At 52.6% G+C, this 18,584-nt stretch overlaps 1 protein-coding gene across 4 annotated transcripts in view; it reads left to right on the top strand.

Moving 5' to 3' along the window:
* The window catches only part of IFT172 (intraflagellar transport 172), a 231,338-nt gene that overhangs the window by 99,938 nt on the left and 112,816 nt on the right, over positions 1 to 18,584 (top strand). For all 4 annotated transcript variants that reach the window (XR_012645170.1, XM_074991603.1, XM_074991602.1 and 1 more), the window contains exons 18-24: positions 1,304 to 1,411; positions 1,890 to 1,974; positions 2,611 to 2,703; positions 11,921 to 11,998; positions 12,919 to 13,167; positions 13,853 to 13,931; positions 14,364 to 14,484. Coding sequence is in view for 3 of the 4 variants with exons in the window: in XM_074991603.1 (XP_074847704.1) it covers positions 1,304 to 1,411; positions 1,890 to 1,974; positions 2,611 to 2,703; positions 11,921 to 11,998; positions 12,919 to 13,167; positions 13,853 to 13,931; positions 14,364 to 14,484 (813 nt within the window). In the remaining variant the exon portion in view is untranslated. The remainder of the gene's footprint in view (positions 1 to 1,303; positions 1,412 to 1,889; positions 1,975 to 2,610; positions 2,704 to 11,920; positions 11,999 to 12,918; positions 13,168 to 13,852; positions 13,932 to 14,363; positions 14,485 to 18,584) is intronic.

The raw sequence follows: 18,584 nt of genomic DNA, 5'->3' as shown, positions 1-18,584 counted from the left end.
GGGTGAGAGGGAAAGGATCACTGGCTACTGTCAGAAGACAGGATACTGAGCTAGATGAACTTTTGGTCAGACCCAGTTTGGCCATTCTTATGTTCTGAGCCAAGAGATGGTTGCAGATTCTGAATAACGTGTGTGAAGGCCTCTTCTAGGCTGCAAGCATCTGTCAGCTCTCCTCAGAGCTGTGCAGAAGAGGCTAGAATTGCATCTGGGCCCATCTGCTTTGGAAGTAAAACACTGCACTTCTTTTCACTTCTGGCCAAATGTCTCAAAAAGGGTCAGCCTAGTTCTCAGCATTCAAGAGGCTTGGTGTGGAGGACATTGGCCCCAGTGAAGTCAATGGGAGGTTGGGAGGAAAGGTTTTCCCTGCTGTGACAGCAGAGTGAGTCTGTGATTGTTATAAGCAGCAAGGATTGGCTGGCCCTGGCAAGCTGTCTTCAGGCTTCTCTGTCACTTCCCTGCTCAGAGCTGTGAGGTTGTTTAAAGGATCCCTTAGAGGCCCAGCATGAGGGGTTGCTGGGCTGCCCATAATGGCTATGTCTATACATGCCCCTCCCTTTCAGAAGGGGCATGTAAATGAAATGGGTCAAAAATGCTAATGAGGCAATGATATGAATATTCAGTGTCTCATTCACATAATGGCAGCCACCTGGAGCATTGAAAGTGCTGCTTTCGAATTGCACGCTAGCCATGTAGACGGGGTTCTTTTGAAAGGAAACCATGATTTCGAAAGCACCCTTCTTCCCAATTTATTTTATTGGGTGGGGAAAAAGGGTACTTTCAAAATTGCGGTGTCCTTTTGAAAGAACCCCACCTACATGGCTAGTTCACAATCCAAAAGCAACACTTTTGACCCTCAGGGTGGCTGACATTATGCAATGATGCTCTGAATATTCATATCAGCACCTCATTAGCATTTTTGGCTTGCTCCATTTCCATGCCCCTTTTGAAAGGGAGGGGCAAGTGTAGACATAGCCAACCTGTTTCTTCATGAGGCAGATAATTTCAGACTCAGAGAGTGGCGGTCAGGGCTGGATGGCTCCTGGGTCTGTGGACTGACATGCATTGACAGGGACTGGAGAGATGATAAGGCACCCGCCAGAGCTCTGCTCATGGCCTGGACAAAGGACAGTGGTTTTGTGTAACACCTCCATCAGGATTTTCCAGAACACGCTCCTAGGATAGGCCCAGCTGAAGGACTGCTCATCCCTGAGGTCTCACAATGACCTGCCCCCGTCCTAGCTGAAGTGTGACCTGGTAGCCCACCTCCTGTACTCTAATGTGCTGCAAATACTTCTCTCTTCAGAGCAGCTGCGTTCTTAGAGACGCTGGAAATGTCCACAGAGACTGAAGCTATGTGGAAGACCCTAAGCAGACTGACCTTGGAGGCCAAGCAGCTGCACATAGCAGAGAGGTACAAGGAGGAGCAAACTACCCTCGGTGCTTTTCTTTCTGGGGTTCCTCACCCACCACCAAAGCCCTGTCCCAGTGGCCCAGATTCTAACCAAGGAGAACTGGAACTTGCACCTGTCAGTGCTGCTTGTGAGCCAGAGTACTGCAGTGGCTTGTTCTCCATCCCAGGAAGTGGCTCAGCCCTTCCACCGTAGGCCCTGGGTCAGACATGGCGGACATACCTCCAGGTAGCATAGGTCTGCTGTAGATGGCAGTGTGGATGAAGCCCTGGCTGGGGCTCCTTCCTGTGGAGCAGAGCTCCTGGCCATGCAGGGGTGGAAAACAGGCAGAGCATAGGCCTCAGCCTTGCTTCACTGTGACTACTTGCTCCAGTGTTCTGAGCCTGGTCCTTGCCTTCTGGGTGTGAGAGCAGAGAAGCGCCGAAGTGTGTGCTCAGCAGCCAATGTTGTTGGTGACTCTGCCCTCTACGCTTTCCCCAGATGCTTCTCAGCACTGGGCCACGTGTCAAAGGCACGATTCCTCCATGAAACCAATGAGATTGCCGACCAGATGGCCAAGGAATATGTGAGTCAAGCTTCACTTCTACAGGGGCAGTGACTGCCCTGCAAATGTGTGTGTGTGTGTGTGTGTGTGTGTTGTGTGCGCACAGGCCACGTCACATGGCGCCATGCCATCCCTGCATCAGCCGGCATGGGTTGTATGCAGCCTATTAGGTTGGCCTGGTGGGGGTTTCAAGAGACCCTGAGCCAAGTGAGAACTGGTCACACTGTCCTTCAGCTGTGCCACCCAACTCTAACCAACTCCATCCACCCCAGCTAAAACCCTCACAGGCTACCCAGAGCGCCTTCCTATGACTGCTTCCTTCATGGGGTGCCCTCAGCGCCCTTGCCCCACAGCTGTCTCCCTCATGGTACATCTAGAGCACCCTCCCTCACAGGATGGCCATAACACCTCTGCCCACAGCTGCCTTGATCACGGTACCTCTAAAGCACCTACCCACCCCGCTGTCTGCCTCACAGGTACCCACAGTTCCCCCTGCTCTTTCCCCTCACAGTATACCCAGAGCGCCCCCCTCCACTGCCTCTCTCTCAGGGTGCCCACAGTGTCCCCCCAACCAGCTGCTTCCCACAGCCACTTCCCTTGCACCATCCCCAGTGCCTCATCCCACAGCTCATCTGCGATATTTTTGTGTGTTTACAGGGTGGGGACGGCACAGACTCTTACCAGGTGCGGGCCCGCCTGGCCATGCTGGAGAAGAATTATGAGTTGGCGGAGATGATCTTCCTGGAGCAGGTGAGGAAGGAAGTTGGAGGGGGTATCTTTTTTTGACTATGGGATTCACCCTGGGGGAGCTCAGGGGCTCATTGTTTGGCTTAGGGAGTTTGCTCTGGGGGAGTGGGGTAGGGATCTGATTCATCAGCTGTGAGTTTTTCCCTGAGGTACAGGGGGTGCCAGCTTTGGTACCAAATGACTGGAAGACGGCCAATATAACACCAATATTTAAAAAAGGCTCTAGAGGATACCCTGGAAATTATAGACCGATAAGTTTAACATCAGTACCAGGCAAATTAGTAGAAACACTAGTAAAGAATAAAATTGCAAGGCACGTAGAAGAGCACGAATTGTTGGGCAAAAGTCAGCATGGTTTCTGCAGAGGGAAGTCGTGTCTAACTAATCTATTAGAATTCTTTGAAGGGGTTAATAAACATGTGGACAAGGGGCACCCAGTGGACATAATATACCTAGATTTCCAGAAAGCCTTTGACACGGTCCCACACCAAAGGCTTTTATGTAAATTAGGTGGTCATGGGATAAGAGGAAAGATCCTTTCATGGATCGGGAATTGGTTAAAAGACAGAAAACAAAGAGTGGGAATAAATGGTAAATTTTCACAATGGAGGAGGGTAACTAGTGGTGTTCCCCAGGGGTCAGTCCTGGGACCGATCCTGTTCAACTTGTTCATCAATGATCTAGAAAATGGTGTAAGCAGTGAGGTGGCCAAGTTTGCAGATGACACCAAGTTGTTCAGGACAGTCAAAACCAAAAGGGATTGTGAAGAACTACAAAAAGATCTCAGCAAACTGAGTGATTGGGCAGCAAAATGGCAAATTAAATTTAATGTGGGTAAGTGTAAGGTAATGCATGTTGGAAAAAATAACCCAAATTACACGTACAACATGATGGGGTCAAATTTAGCTACGACAGATCAGGAAAGGGATCTTGGAGTTATAGTGGATAGTTCTCTGAAGACATCCACGCAGTGTGCAGCGGCAGTTAGTAAGGCAAATAGGATGTTAGGAATTATTAAAAAAGGGATCGATAATAAGACAAAAGATATCATACTTCCCCTGTATAAAACTATGGTACGCCCACATCTTGAGTACTGCGTGCAGATGTGGTCTCCTCACCTCAAAAAAGATATATTGGCATTAGAAAAGGTTCAGAAAAGGGCGACTAAGATGATTAGGGGCTTGGAACGGGTTCCATATGGGGAGAGGCTAGAGAGACTGGGACTTTTCAGTTTGGAAAAGAGGCGATTGAGGGGCGATATGATAGAGGTATATAAAATCATGAATGGTGTGGAGAAAGTGAATATAGAAAAATTATTTACCTTTTCCCATAATACAAGAACTAGGGGACACCAAATTAAATTGATGAGTAGTAGGTTCAAAACTAATAAAAGGAAATTTTTCTTCACACAGCACACAGTCAACCTGTGGAACTCCTTGCCCGAGGAGGCTGTGAAGGCCAGGACTCTATTAGGGTTTAAAAAAGAGCTTGATAAATTTTTGCAGGTTAGGTCCATAAATGGCTATTAGCCAGGAATAAAGTATGGTGCCCCAGCCTTCAGAACAAGGGCAGGAGATGGATGGCAGGAGATAAATCACTTGATCATTGTCTTCTGTTCTCCTTCTCTGGGGCACCTGGCATTGGCCACCGTCGGCAGATGGGATGCTGGGCTGGATAGACCTTTGGTCTGACCCAGTATGGCCATTCTTATGTTCTTATGTTAAGCGTATTCATTTGTTGGTATAATATGAGGAGACCTGCACAGCATCCAGAAAAGTATGTACTAGTGTGATGGGGTTCAGTTGTCCCCAAGCTCTGCACCCCATCCACAGCCAGGAGTGACTCTCACTCAGCAGGAGAACAGTGGGTTTATTAGCCAATAGGACACAGCGTCATACGGAGGAGTCAGTACAGCCGGCAGAGGTGGTCAGTCCAATCCGTGTTGGGGAGAGGAGGCCCCAGAAGGCCCCCTGATCCGGGGACTTGGCCCCTCCTTTGTCTCTCTCTCTCCCAGCCCAGACTAAGAACATAAGACTAACTGCTTCCCAACTCCCAGTTCCAATTCAAACCCCTCAGGCTCCACCTCCTCCTCTGTCTGCAGTCCAGAGGTGTCACCTGGTCGCCTCCGTTACCCTCAGCGAAGCCCCACACCCTCTGTGAGTCACACAGGTACCCCCCACTCCATCACATCTCTCCCCACTTCCAGACCAAACTGAGCAGGGTCACTCAGCCAGTGACCTGGGGAAGTATGGGGCCCTCCCCACATGATAGGGCATTGGCTGTACCCTCGGTGCTCCCGTTTATGTGTACCACCTCCATGTCATAATCCTGCAGGGGGAGGCTCCACGTCAGGAGCTTGGCATTGGCCCCTTTCATGTGATGCAGCCAGGCAAGTCCTGTTGGTTCCTTCGAGTTGGTTGGTCTCCCTGCTTCGGCCTCCTATCCATCAGCCACGTGCTCAACTCGGGCAGGCAGAGCCTATACAGGTGCTGCAGCACCAGCTGATCAAACAGTTCTCTGGTCTGGGCCCTGCCCCGTCTGCCCACCAGTCCATACAGCTGCTCCAGCCAATGTTTGGAATTCAGTTACAGTCCAGTAAATGAAGGTACAAATGCTTTCCACCCTTGGCATTTAGCCATACCACCAAAATGGTTGTGTGCCTCAGTTTCCCTGTCCGTGCCACACAGTAGGTTTGGAACGCTCCTTCTCATTTGAGAGGTTGCAAGACTAGTTACAGGGAACAACAGTGACATTTCAGAATTACAGACTCCTTCAACATACAATTTATGCTTATACATCAATGTCATCATGTCACATGGCTCTTTCCAAACATTCAGTACATGGTACAATTCCACAGCTTCTGGTAGCAGCACCCATTGGTTACAGCAGTCAGCGTGAACACGAAGAACAAACCCATTGCAAAAAGCAGTCAAGTAGCACTTTAAAGACCAGCAAAATGGTTTATTAGGTGAGCTTTCGTGGGACAGACCCACTTCTTCAGACCATAGCCAGACCAGAACAGACTCAATATTTAAGGCCCAGAGAACCAAAAACAGTAAGCAAGGAGGACAAATCAGAAAAAGATAATCAAGATGAGCAAATCAGAGAGTGGAGGGGTGGGGGGAAAGTCAAGAATTAGATTGAGCCAAGTATGCAGACGAGCCCCAATAGTGACTCAGAAAGTTCCCATCACAATTTAAACCATGTGTTAATGTGCCGAATTTGAATATAAAAGCTAGCTCAGATGTTTCTCTTTCCAAAACGGTGCGATAATTCCTTTTCAGTAACACACATACCTTTAGGTCATTGACAGAATGCCCCATTCCATTAAAATGTTGACTAACGGGTTTGTGAATCTGGAGTGTTTTGATGCCTGTTTTGTGCCCATTGACCCTTTGTCTAAGGGAGTTAGAAGTCTGTCCAATATACAAAGCATCTGGGCATTGTTGGCACATGATGGCATATATGATGTTAGTAGAGGAGCATGAGAGAGTGCCCGTGATTGTGTGAGTAACCTGGTTAGGTCCAGTGATGGTATTTCCAGAGAAGATATGACAAACATACTCGGTCAGGATGTTGCTGAATCCACATCAATCAGCATTGACAACTATACGTTAGAGGTCGTCCACGAGTTCGTTTACCTCGGGTCCACCATCACTGACACCCTGTCGTTGGACACTGAGCTAAATAGGAGGATCGGAAAAGCGGCCACAACTCTGTCCAGACTCAGCAAGAGAGTGTGGAATAACAACAAGCTGTACACTCACACCAAAATGCAAGTCTACAGAGCCTGCATCCTCAGCACCCTCCTTTATGGCAGCGAGACTTGGACCCTGTATGCCTGCCAGGAAAAGGAGCTGAACGTCTTCCACTTGCGCTGCCTCAGGTGCATCCTTGGAATATCATGGAAGGACAGAGTGACCAACACCGCCGTCCTTGAGCAAGCTGGAATCCCAGCCATGCACACCCTCCTCAGGCAGCGTCGGCTCCGCTGGCTTGGCCATGTCCACAGGATGAATGATGGAAGGATTCCAAAAGAAATCCTGTATGGTGAGCTAGCCTCTGACAAAAGACCTCCCGGATGCCTGCAGTTGCGCTACAAAGATGTCTGCAAGAGAGACCTCAGAGAGGTAGACATCGAGCTGGACAACTGGGAAGATCTAGCAGATGACCGCAGCAGATGGAGGCAGGGGTTACACAAGGGCCTTCAGAAGGGCGAGATGAAGATCAGACAGCTAGCAGAGGAGAAGCGAGTGCACAGAAAGCACACTAAGGACTTGCCAGACACCCACTACATCTGCAGGAGATGCAGCAAGGACTATCACTCTTTTGTGGGTCTTCATAGTCACAATAGACACTGTAAATGAAGTCCTCAATTGAAACTTTAAAGGGCGCAATCCATAGTCTATGCAGACTGAAGGATGCCTACTTCTACTACCATGTGGATACAGCTGGCAGCGGGCTTTGTTGCAGGGAAGGGTTCCAGGACTGGTATTCCTGGGGTATAGACTGTGGCTGTTAGTGAGGATCCTCATGAGATTGGGAGGTTGTCTGTAGGAGAGAACAGGCATGTCACCTAGGGCCTTCTGGAGTGTGGCATCCTGATTAAGGATAGGTTGTAGGTCTTTAATAATTCATTGCAGTGGTCTAAGTTGGGGGCCTGTAGGTGATGACCAGTGGTGTTCTGTTCTTGGCTTTTTTGGGCCGATCTTGGAGTAGCTGGTCTCTGGGTATTCGTCTGGCCCTGTCGATTTGTTTTTTTACTTCTCCTGGTGGGTAATTCAGGTTTATGAATATTTGGTAAAGTTCTTGTAGTTTTTGGTCTCTGTCAGTTGGATCAGAGCAAATGCGATTGTACCTAAGAGCTTGACTGTAAACAATGGATCTAGTCACATGTGCAGGATGGAAACTAGAAGGGTGTAGATAAGTATAGTGATCAGTAGGTTTTCGGTACAGTGTGATACTGATCAGGCCATCCTTGATGAGTACTGTAGTGTCCAGGAAATGTATCTCTTGCATGTTGTAATTGAGGCATAAGTTGATGGTGGGGAGTAGATTGTTAAAGTCTCTGTGGAATTCTTCTAGAGCCTCTGTACCATGGGTCCAAATCATAAAGATGTCATCAATGTATCTTAAGTAGAGGAGTGGTAATAGGGGACAAGAGCTGACATTTACAATGCTCTTTGGTATACCACAACCTTTGTGTAACATCCTTGAGAATCTGGCATTTTGTGGCACAATAGCTGAGGCCTTTGCACCATCAAGTTCTAATCTTCTCCTTGCCGCTGTGGGGTGGAAATCTGATCTCTCTGGGTGTGACCTCCCTTCTAACAAGAGCTAAGCCATTGATGATCCTTAGGGAGACTGACCCCTTCCAGCCAGTCTGGAAATTTGCACACCAATCTGCTTTCTGAAAAGTAACAGAGAGGGAGCCGTGCTAGTCTATATACTATCAAAACAAAAAGCAGTCAAGTATATTGAGTCTGTTCTGGTCTGGCTATGGTCTGAAGAAGTGGGTCTGTCCCACAAAAGCTCACCTAACAAACTATTTTGCTAGTCTTTAAAGTGCTACTTGACTGCTTTTTGTTTTGCTTTCTGAAAGTTGCTTTGTGAGTCCCAGATGCAGAATCCACATGAAGGAATCCCTGTTTATCCCTTACTGGCCCACCAGGCCCACAGCTCCTTTGTCCTTCCACCTCCAACTTCTGCCTCCCCATGGAATCAGAAGTGGAGTCCAGTATGAGAATATAAGTGTTCCCAGCATCTGGAGGTGGGGAATTCCTGGCCCTCTCCTGCAAGTGACCTGGCTCAGGACCACACTTCCAGTATGCTGGTCACACCCAGTCACTTGGTTATCACAGCGCTGCTCACGTTACCTTATAGCTTTCACTTTATTTGGACCAACTTCCAATTCCTGAGAAACTTTTACACTACCTGCTTTGGACCCTTGCAGAGCACAGCCAGTGGTTTCACACTCAGGCAGGTCCTGGCCATCAGGAACTGAAACAGTCTTCTCCACAGGCAAAGGGCTGGCTCTGACACTTACAGACAAGCCTTTCCTGTTCACTCTCCTTCACCTCACTCCCATTTTCCCCAGTCCCCACAGACTGCTCGGGAAAAGTTTCAGGGAAATTCTCTTCCTCAAGAGCTCCCTCAAACAAAAATACACCCTTCTCTGGCTTCGGAGGGGCACTGCTCCCTTGAGCCACAACCAACTCCTGGGTTTCACCTACATCCAGGATCATTTCTGGCCCATCAGGCAGATTTCCACATAATCCCCTTCCAGGCAGACAGCTAGTAACACTAGACAAAAAGTTAGGATCACTTTCCTCCCTTCTGCTACCAGCTTCTTTATTTTCATCAGGCAGCATAACTCCATTGCCAGTCTGCTCTTTCTGTGTTCTGGCTAGAGGATGACTCTGGTCAGACAGAGTCCTCTCACCCCCTCCCAGGAACACCTCAGCATCAGGTGAAGAACAAGCCCCAGAATTGTCTGGTCTCTGGGATTCCCTGATGAACTAACTGGATCAGACTGAGTTAAAGCATCATCCTCCCTGAGAGACACAGAGGTAGGCCCACTTCCCATCCGGGCTTCAGCTGCACTCAGATCCAGCTCTGGGATCTTGGCCCCATCTCAAGTGCCCACAGGCTCAGACAAAGGATTCACTTCCCTAGAAGCAGAAGCACCTTTCTTGCACCAAGGACCGGCGTCCTTCTCAGGGATGCCACTGCCCCATCCCGGAGCCATTCCCTCTGTTCCAGCCCCCATTCCTGGATTCAGAGTCCCACCTGGAATGCTCTTTCCAGGTTCCCTCTCCAGCCACCCAGGGGGGAATCTTCTGCAGACAATGGACTAGTTTCCTCATTGGCACCTTTTTCAAATGCAGGCTCTGCTCTCTCCCCAGGCTGCTGCTGCTGTTCAACACAGACAGACAATCAAGACACTCTCTCCTTTGTCCCAGCCCCCCTGGCTGGTCTCAGACACACTCCCAGAAGGTGAGGCAGCTTCTCTCACAGACAACTTGCCATTCCCAGTGGACAAGCTGCTTTCCTGTACAGACACATAGGCACCTTCCTTGGCCCAGGCCTGGAAAACTCTTCCAAGGTCTTTCTTGGCCACTAGTAGACGATGGGTTGGAATCGCTCCTTCCCTCCTTGAGCTGCGGCAGGCCACTCGGTTCAGAGCTCCATGCAGTCCGGGGTTCCCTGTCCCGATCTGGGCTCAGCCCTGCAGGAGTTTCCGTAACCCTCAGCTCTGCCATTGCACATTCGCACTGCCTTGTCCAGCTCCTTTAACCTCAATTCAGTTTCCAGGCGCTGCTGTTCACAGTGGAGTTGCTGAGCGTGGTTGCAGGCTCACAGGTTGATGCCCTCTGCACCCCATGACCGCTGGAAGAATCCCTTCAGTGTGCCAGACTCCTTGCAGGTCACAAGCTCCCCAGGGTTAGGCCTTAGGCCCCTCCGCCCTCTGGGACCAACTCCAACAGACTCCCAGAAGAACCCCTTCTTCAGTGTGACACCTGTTCTCAAGGACCATGACCACACTGTCTAGGGAAGAACTCATTCAGCGTGTCAGTCTCCTTGCAGGTCACTTGTTCCTGCGTTAGGCCCTCGGCCCCTCCACCTTCTGGGACGAATTCCAATGGACTCCTCAGGAGTAACCCCCACTCGGGTGTGACACCCCCTTTCCAGGACCACGACTGCAGTTGCTCAGGTTCAGCCACAGGCCCCTCCACCTTGGGGAACTGCACCTCACTGCCCGTCAGCCCACCTGGGTCTCACTGGCCCCCCTTCTTCCTCCTGGGCCCCCGTCACGTCCTGCTGGATGTTCCATCCTTGGGATGCAGTACATCCCACTCCTGACACCACTGTGATGGGTTTCACGGGTCCCCAAGCTCTGCACCCCATCCACAGGCAGGAGTGACTCTCACTCAGCAGGAGAACAGCAGGTTTATTAGTCAACAGGACACAGTGTCACACAGAAGAGTCAGTACAGCCGGCAGAGACAGTCCAATCCATGCTGGGGAGAGGAGGCCCCAAAGGGCCCCCGAGCTGGGGCCTTGCCCTCTCCTTTGTCTCTCTCTCTCCCAGCCCAGACTAACTGCTTCCAACTCCCAGTTCCCATTCAAGCCCCTCAGGCTCCATCTCCTCCTCTGTCTGCAGTCCAGAGGTGTCACCTGGTCTCCAGGTTACCCTCAGCAGGAGCCCCACACCCTCTGTGAGCCACACAGGCACCCCCCACTACATCACAACTAGGAAGGAAGTTTATTTAGCTGACCACTTCAACATGTTCTTCTTTGAGTTCTTGCTCATATCAGTTCCAATTAAGTGTATGCATGTTGTATTCATCACTGTCAGAGAGTTTTACCTTAGTGACTGTCCATCTGGTCAGCTTTGGAGCTCCCTCGAGTGGCACCAGTGTTGTGCATTATATACAACCAGGTAACAGAGAGGTAGCCATGTTAGTCTGTATCTTAAGAATACAGAAAAGCAGTCATGGAGTATTCTAAAGACTAACAAAATAATTTATTAGGTGATGAGCTTTCATGGGGCAGACCCCCTTCTTCAGTTCTGGAGATAGTGCTGAACTGGAAATATCTGAAGATCGTGCTGTACTGTCTCCAGATCTGAAGCAGTGGGTCTGCGCCATGAAAGCTCATCACCTAATAATTAATTTTGTTAGTCTTTAAAATGCTTTGTGACTGCTTTTTTGTTTCATGTAGGACCCTGGCAACTTGACCGCCCCCTCTTACCCCCAATGACAGCTTTTGGAACTGTGGCATCCTTGCATTGCCAGAGCCACTGTTTACCTAGCGTTTAGTTTGTTTGTTAATAGTTGTAGTTAGCAGTTAATTTTTAGTGGGGTTAGTGCAGCATGAGATTAAGGGTTTTCGTTTCCCGCAGGGTGTTCCCCAGGCTCAGACTGCCCCCGCCCTATAGGCCATGTCTGTACTTACTAAAAAACTTTGAAATGGCCATGCTAATGGCCATATTGAAGAATGCTAATGAGCTGATAGGAATAAGGGGATTTCGATGTTAGTGGGGTCCTTTCGAAAAGGATCCCCATGTAGACAGGCTGCAGGCAAGCAAACCGCAGCACTTTCAAATATGCATTTCAGCACCTCATTAGTATTCTTCGATTTGGCCATTAGCATGACCATTTTGAACTTCTTAGTAAGTGTACACATAGCTGTAGTAACACTCTGCTCTTTGTGCCCAGAATGCAGTGGAGGAGGCCATGGAAATGTACCAGGAGCTGCACATGTGGGACGAGTGCATTTTGGTGGCAGAGGCCAAGGTATGGTGTATAGTGTGCTTTGCCTTTCCTTGCCTGTGAATTGGGCCCAGCTGTTGCAGGGGTAATATCTCAATGTGTGGCTGCTGTCAGGGAGAGTCTGCACCTTCTGGGAGGCTCTCAGACAGATAACAGGTCAGTTCAGTAATGGGTGGCTATGTGGGGAGGTGCCAGGAGGCTCCCAGCCTGGGCAAAGCCTTGCCTGTTGAGAAGGTGGGGAGGGTTATTGCAACACATGCAAAGGAGTCCAGCCCGGAGCTGTGGCAGGGACTGGAAGTGGTGGGAGGACAAGACATAGAGGCCTGTATGATTGAGATGATTGGCTGTGACACCAGGGACAGGGTAGGGTGGCGCAGCGGGAGGATTCCTGTAGTGACTGCGGGAGGAGGCTGTTTCAGGCAGACTGGAGGGAGTTGGGACTCTGCAGTGGGCCTCTTGCCTGTGGCCTTGTCAAGTGAGGAGCCTTTGCAGGAAAGGCAGCACTTCCTGCTGGCCGTGCAGCTGGAGGGTGGAACCGAGAGAGCTCACGTGGGAACGTGAAGTTGGGGAGAGGAGCAGAGTGGGGCTGAGCAGAAGGAGAGTGCGGTGCTGGGGGGTGGTGCAGAAGGGTGAGGGGGCAATGGGGCAGAGCAGAGTGGAGGCAGCTCTCTGGTGGCCCTGCAGGCTGGTGGGGGAGAGGTGTTTGGGAGGCACTGTGGGGCAGCGCAGATGGAGAGGGTAACTCGGGCACTGCAGGGTGACACAGTCGGGGATGGATGCTCAGGAGGGCTGTGGGGTGGCTCAGATGGGAAAGCGTGTTTGGGGGATGGGGCAGCACAGAGAGGGAAGATGCTCAGGAGCCCTGTGAGATGGATCTGCCCTGGGAGAAGTCTGCAGGAGGGGTGGGTCCTGTACTGACAGTTGCTGTTCCCTACCCACACCAGGGGCACCCATCACTGGAGAAGCTCCGCCGGGGCTATTATCAGTGGCTGCTGGATACACATCAGGAGGAGAAGGCTGGGGAGGTGCAGGAGAGCCAAGGAGAGCACCTGGCTGCCATTGGTCTGTACCTGAGGGCTGGGCTGCCAGCCCGAGCTGGTCGGCTGGCCATGGCTAGGGACCAGCTCCTGGCCAATGGGGATGTCACTAACAGAATCACTGCTGCACTGATCAAAGGCGAGCTGTATGAGCAGGTGAGAACCCATCTAGACCAGAGCCTTCCCCTTTCTCCACCCCGAGAGTCAGACCCTTGTTCCCCTCTTTCTCTCCCTCCTGCTTGCAAACTGTCCCCCACTCATATAGTAGGAGCTTTACTCTCGCACTGCCTTCGTCCCCCACCACAGAAGCATTGGCACCTCACCTGCACAGTGCTGTGGGCCAGCTCCCTGTGCCCCAGAGATGGAGAGCGTGGAGCTGGAGGCTCTTGTCCCTGGAGCTGCTGGTTACTTCCAAGCAGCTTTTTCATGGTACCTTCTGGCATCCCATGGTAGCTGTCTGGAAGCTTCAGGACAAGCCTTTGGCTTGCTGGGCTGCGCTGTAATAGCCCTGGGTCTGGCAGGGTACATGACTTGTATGGAGGGCTTGGGGCTGTGGGATGGGACTGGCCCTAGTGCTGGCAAGGCCCATAGCATGTGGGGTGGACCCTGGGGCCTCTGGACTGGGCCTGGCAGGGTACATAGCTTGTGTAATGGGTTTGGGGGCTCCGGACTGGGACTGGCCCTGGGCTGGCAGGACACATAGCTTGTGGGGTGGGCCACAGGGCTAGGCAAGGGAAGCTCTGGGACCAGCCCTTGGGCTGGTGTTAAATGTGATGGGTTGGGCAGGGCTCTTCTGCTGTCTTACAGTGTGTGTGTGTGTGTGTGTGTGTGTGTGTGTTAGGCAGGAGAGCTTTTGGAGAGGATCAGGAACCCCCAGAAGGCTCTGGAGTGTTACCTCAAAGGCTGTGCCTTCCTGAAAGGTAATGTGGTGCCTTTCCCCTTTCTTTGATATGAAGACCCCCCCAACGACTCGTGCAGGATGCAGGCGTGCCCTGACGTGTTGCTGCCCAGAGGGTCAGGGTGCATGTCATGCCCACCCATCCTCCAACCCTCATTCAGCAGCTCTGTTTCTGAACTGGAGCACTATGTGTGGAGAACAGGATGCCTGGTGAGGCTTCCTGCAAAGCGGGCCCTGGACTCGGTGACCCAGGCCATCTCTTCTGGTCTGGAGTTCCTGTTCCATGTTGCCACTCCTGAGGGAAGGTTACTCCAGGCCCTTTGATCCTCCAGGGGAGGCCTGGAATCAGCCACACACGAGCCCAGTTGCCTCCCAGGGCCTGTCTTCAGTGCTGCCGGATCAGAGCCCTTTCCCCAGCTGTTGGCTGGTGTGATGTGATTGTCTCCTCTTGCAGCGGTGGAGCTGGCTCGTGTGGCCTTCCCTGCTGAGGTGATGAAGCTGGAGGAAGCCTGGGGAGATCACCTGGTACAGCAGAAGCAGCTAGATGCTGCCATTAACCACTATATTGAAGCCAGGTAAGGTAAACCTGGAGCATTCCCATGATAGCTGTGCAGCTCAGAGTAATTCACAACACTAATGGGCTGCCTCAGCCCTAGTGATACAGTGCTGAGCATGTGACCCCTCCCTGTCCAGGTCTACTAGGGCCTTGAAGGCCCAACACAGGCTCCTGCTCCCTTAGTCCAGGGCTCCCTCCTTCATACACAGCTCTGTCATTGTCTAGAGCCCTCCAGTGGCCCAGCCTGGGGCTCCCTCCCTCATGTGCAGCTCTGCCAGTACCCACAGCCCTCTATTATCCAGCTTGGGTCTTCCTCACCCCCACACAGATCAGCTAGTGGCCAGAGCGCTCTGCCATCCTAGCCCGAGGCTGTCTCCCTCCCTCATGTCTTTGCCAGTCCCCACAACCCTCTGCAATCCCATCCGTGGCCTCCTTCACTCAAACACAGCTCTGGCAGTGCCCACAGCCCTCTGGTACACACTCTGGAGCTTCTCACTCACCCACAGGTCTGTCAGTGCCCTCAGCCCTCTACCTTCCCACCCCTTACTCACCACTCTGCTAGTTCCCACAGATCTCTCCTATCCCATCCATGGGCTTCCTCCCCCACACAGCTCTGTCATTGCCCAGAGCCCTCTGCTTCCCCAGCCCTGTTCTCTCTGTCACACACACAGCTCTATCAGTGCCAGAGCCCTCTGCTTCCCCAGCCTTGTTCTCTCTCACAACACAGCTCTATCAGTGCCAGACCCCTCTGCTTCCCCGGCCCTGTTCTCTCTCTCACACACAGCTCTATCAGTGCCCAGAGCCCTCTGCTTCCCCAGCCCTGTTCTCTCTCTCACAACACAGCTCTATCAGTGCCAGAGCCCTCTGCTTCCCTAGCCCTGTTCTCTCTCTCACACACAGCTCTATCAGTGCCAGAGCCCTCTGCTACCCCAGCCCTGTTCTCTCTCTCACACACACAGCTCTATCAGTGCCAGAGCCCTCTGCTACCCCAGCCCTGTTCTCTCTCTCACACAGCTCTATCAGTGCCAGAGCCCTCTGCTACCCCGGCCCTGTTCTCTCTCTCACACACAGCTCTATCAGTGCCAGAGCCCTCTGCTACCCCAGCCCTGTTCTCTCTCACACACACACACAGCTCTATCAGTGCCAGAGCCCTCTGCTACCCCAGCCCTGTTCTCTCTCTCACACAGCTCTATCAGTGCCCAGAGCCCTCTGCTACCCCAGCCCTGTTCTCTCTCTCACACACAGCTCTATCAGTGCCAGAGCCCTCTGCTACCCCGGTCCTGTTCTCTCTCTCACACACAGCTCTATCAGTGCCAGAGCCCTCTGCTACCCCAGCCCTGTTCTCTCTCACACACACACAGCTCTTTCAGTGCCAGAGCCCTCTGCTTCCCTAGCCCTGTTCTCTCTCTCCCACACACAGCTCTATCAGTGCCCAGAGCCCTCTGCTTCCCCGGCCCTGTTCTCTCTCACACACACAGCTCTATCGGTGCCAGAGCCCTCTGCTTCCCCGACCCTGTTCTCTCTCTCACACACACAGCTCTATCAGTGCCAGAGCCCTCTGCTACCCCAACCCTGTTCTCTCTCTCTCACACACAGCTCTATCAGTGCCAGAGCCCTCTGCTACCCCAACCCTGTTCTCTCTCTCACACACACAGCTCTATCAGTGCCAGAGCCCTCTGCTACCCCAGCCCTGTTCTCTCTCACACACAGCTCTGTCAGTGCCCAGAGCCCTCTGCTGCCCCAGCCCTGTTCTCTCTCACACACACAGCTCTATCAGTGCCAGAGCCCTCTGCTACCCCAGCCCTGTTCTCTCTCTCACACACACAGCTCTATCAGTGCCAGAGCCCTCTGCTACCCCAACCCTGTTCTCTCTCTCACACACACAGCTCTATCAGTGCCAGAGCCCTCTGCTACCCCAACCGTGTTCTCTCTCTCACACACACAGCTCTATCAGTGCCAGAGCCCTCTGCTACCCCAGCCCTGTTCTCTCTCACACACAGCTCTGTCAGTGCCCAGAGCCCTCTGCTGCCCCAGCCCTGTTCTCTCTCTCACACACACAGCTCTATCAGTGCCAGAGCCCTCTGCTACCCCAACCCTGTTCTCTCTCTCACACACACAGCTCTATCAGTGCCAGAGCCCTCTGCTACCCAGACCTGTTCTCTCTCACACACACACAGCTCTATCAGTGCCAGAGCCCTCTGCTACCCCAGCCCTGTTCTCTCTCACACACACAGCTCTATCAGTGCCAGAGCCCTCTGCTTCCCCAGCCCTGTTCTCTCTCACACACACAGCTCTATCAGTGCCAGAGCCCTCTGCTACCCCAGCCCTGTTCTCTCTCTCACACACACAGCTCTATCAGTGCCAGAGCCCTCTGCTTCCCCAGCCCTGTTCTCTCTCACACACACACAGCTCTGTCAGTGCCAGAGCCCTCTGCTACCCCAACCCTGTTCTCTCTCTCTCACACACAGCTCTATCAGTGCCCAGAGCCCTCTGCTACCTCAGCCCTGTTCTCTCTCACACACAGCTCTGTCAGTGCCAGAGCCCTCTGCTACCCCAGCCCTGTTCTCTCTCTCACACAGCTCTATCAGTGCCAGAGCCCTCTGCTTCCCCAGCCCTGTTCTCTCTCACACACAGCTCTGTCAGTGCCAGAGCCCTCTGCTACCCCAGCCCTGTTCTCTCTCACACACACAGCTCTATCAGTGCCAGAGCCCTCTGCTACCCAGCCCTGTTCTCTCTCTCACACACAGCTCTATCAGTGCCAGAGCCCTCTGCTTCCCCAGCCCTGTTCTCTCTCACACACAGCTCTATCAGTGCCAGAGCCCTCTGCTACCCAGCCCTGTTCTCTCTCTCACACACAGCTCTATCAGTGCCAGAGCCCTCTGCTTCCCCGGCCCTGTTCTCTCTCTGACACACACAGCTCTATCAGTGCGCAGAGCTCTCTGCTACCCAGCCCTGTTCTCTCTCTCACATACAGCTCTGTCAGTGCCAGAGCCCTCTGCTACCCAGCCCTGTTCTCTCTCTCACACACAGCTCTATCAGTGCCAGAGCCCTCTGCTACCCCAACCCTGTTCTCTCTCTCACACACAGCTCTGTCAGTGCCAGAGCCCTCTGCTACCCAGACCTGTTCTCTCTCACACACACAGCTCTATCAGTGCCCAGAGCCCTCTGCTTCCCCGGCCCTGTTCTCTCTCACACACACAGCTCTATCGGTGCCAGAGCCCTCTGCTTCCCCGACCCTGTTCTCTCTCTCTCACACAGCTCTATCAGTGCCAGAGCCCTCTGCGACCCCAGCCCTGTTCTCTCTCTCACACACACAGCTCTATCAGTGCCAGAGCCCTCTGCGACCCCAACCCTGTTCTCTCTCTCACACACACACAGCTCTATCAGTGCCCAGAGCCCTCTGCTTCCCCAACCCTGTTCTCTCTCTCACACACACACAGCTCTGTCAGTGCCAGAGCCCTCTGCTACCCCAGCCCTGTTCTCTCTCTCACACACACAGCTCTATCAGTGCCAGAGCCCTCTGCTACCCCAACCCTGTTCTCTCTCTCACACACAGCTCTGTCAGTGCCAGAGCCCTCTGCTACCCAGACCTGTTCTCTCTCACACACACAGCTCTGTCAGTGCCAGAGCCCTCTGCTACCCCAGCCCTGTTCTCTCTCTCACACAGCTCTATCAGTGCCAGAGCCCTCTGCTTCCCCAGCCCTGTTCTCTCTCACACACACAGCTCTATCAGTGCCAGAGCCCTCTGCTTCCCCGGCCCTGTTCTCTCTCTGACACACACAGCTCTGTCAGTGCCCAGAGCCCTCTGCTACCTCAGCCTTGTTCTCTCTCTGACACACACAGCTCTATCAGTGCGCAGAGCTCTCTGCTACCCAGCCCTGTTCTCTCTCTCACATACAGCTCTGTCAGTGCCAGAGCCCTCTGCTACCCAGCCCTGTTCTCTCTCTCACACACACAGCTCTATCAGTGCCAGAGCCCTCTGCTACCCCAGCCCTGTTCTCTCTCTCACACACAGCTCTATCAGTGCCAGAGCCCTCTGCTTCCCCAGCCCTGTTCTCTCTCACACACACACAGCTCTATCAGTGCCCAGAGCCCTCTGCTACCCACCCCTGTTCTCTC

Source organism: Carettochelys insculpta, chromosome 3, assembly GCF_033958435.1.
Source record: "Carettochelys insculpta isolate YL-2023 chromosome 3, ASM3395843v1, whole genome shotgun sequence".
Lineage (NCBI taxonomy): Eukaryota > Metazoa > Chordata > Testudines > Carettochelyidae > Carettochelys > Carettochelys insculpta.
The sequence above is the reverse complement of the archived record's forward strand: the minus strand, read 5'-3'. Positions and strand labels throughout refer to the sequence as shown.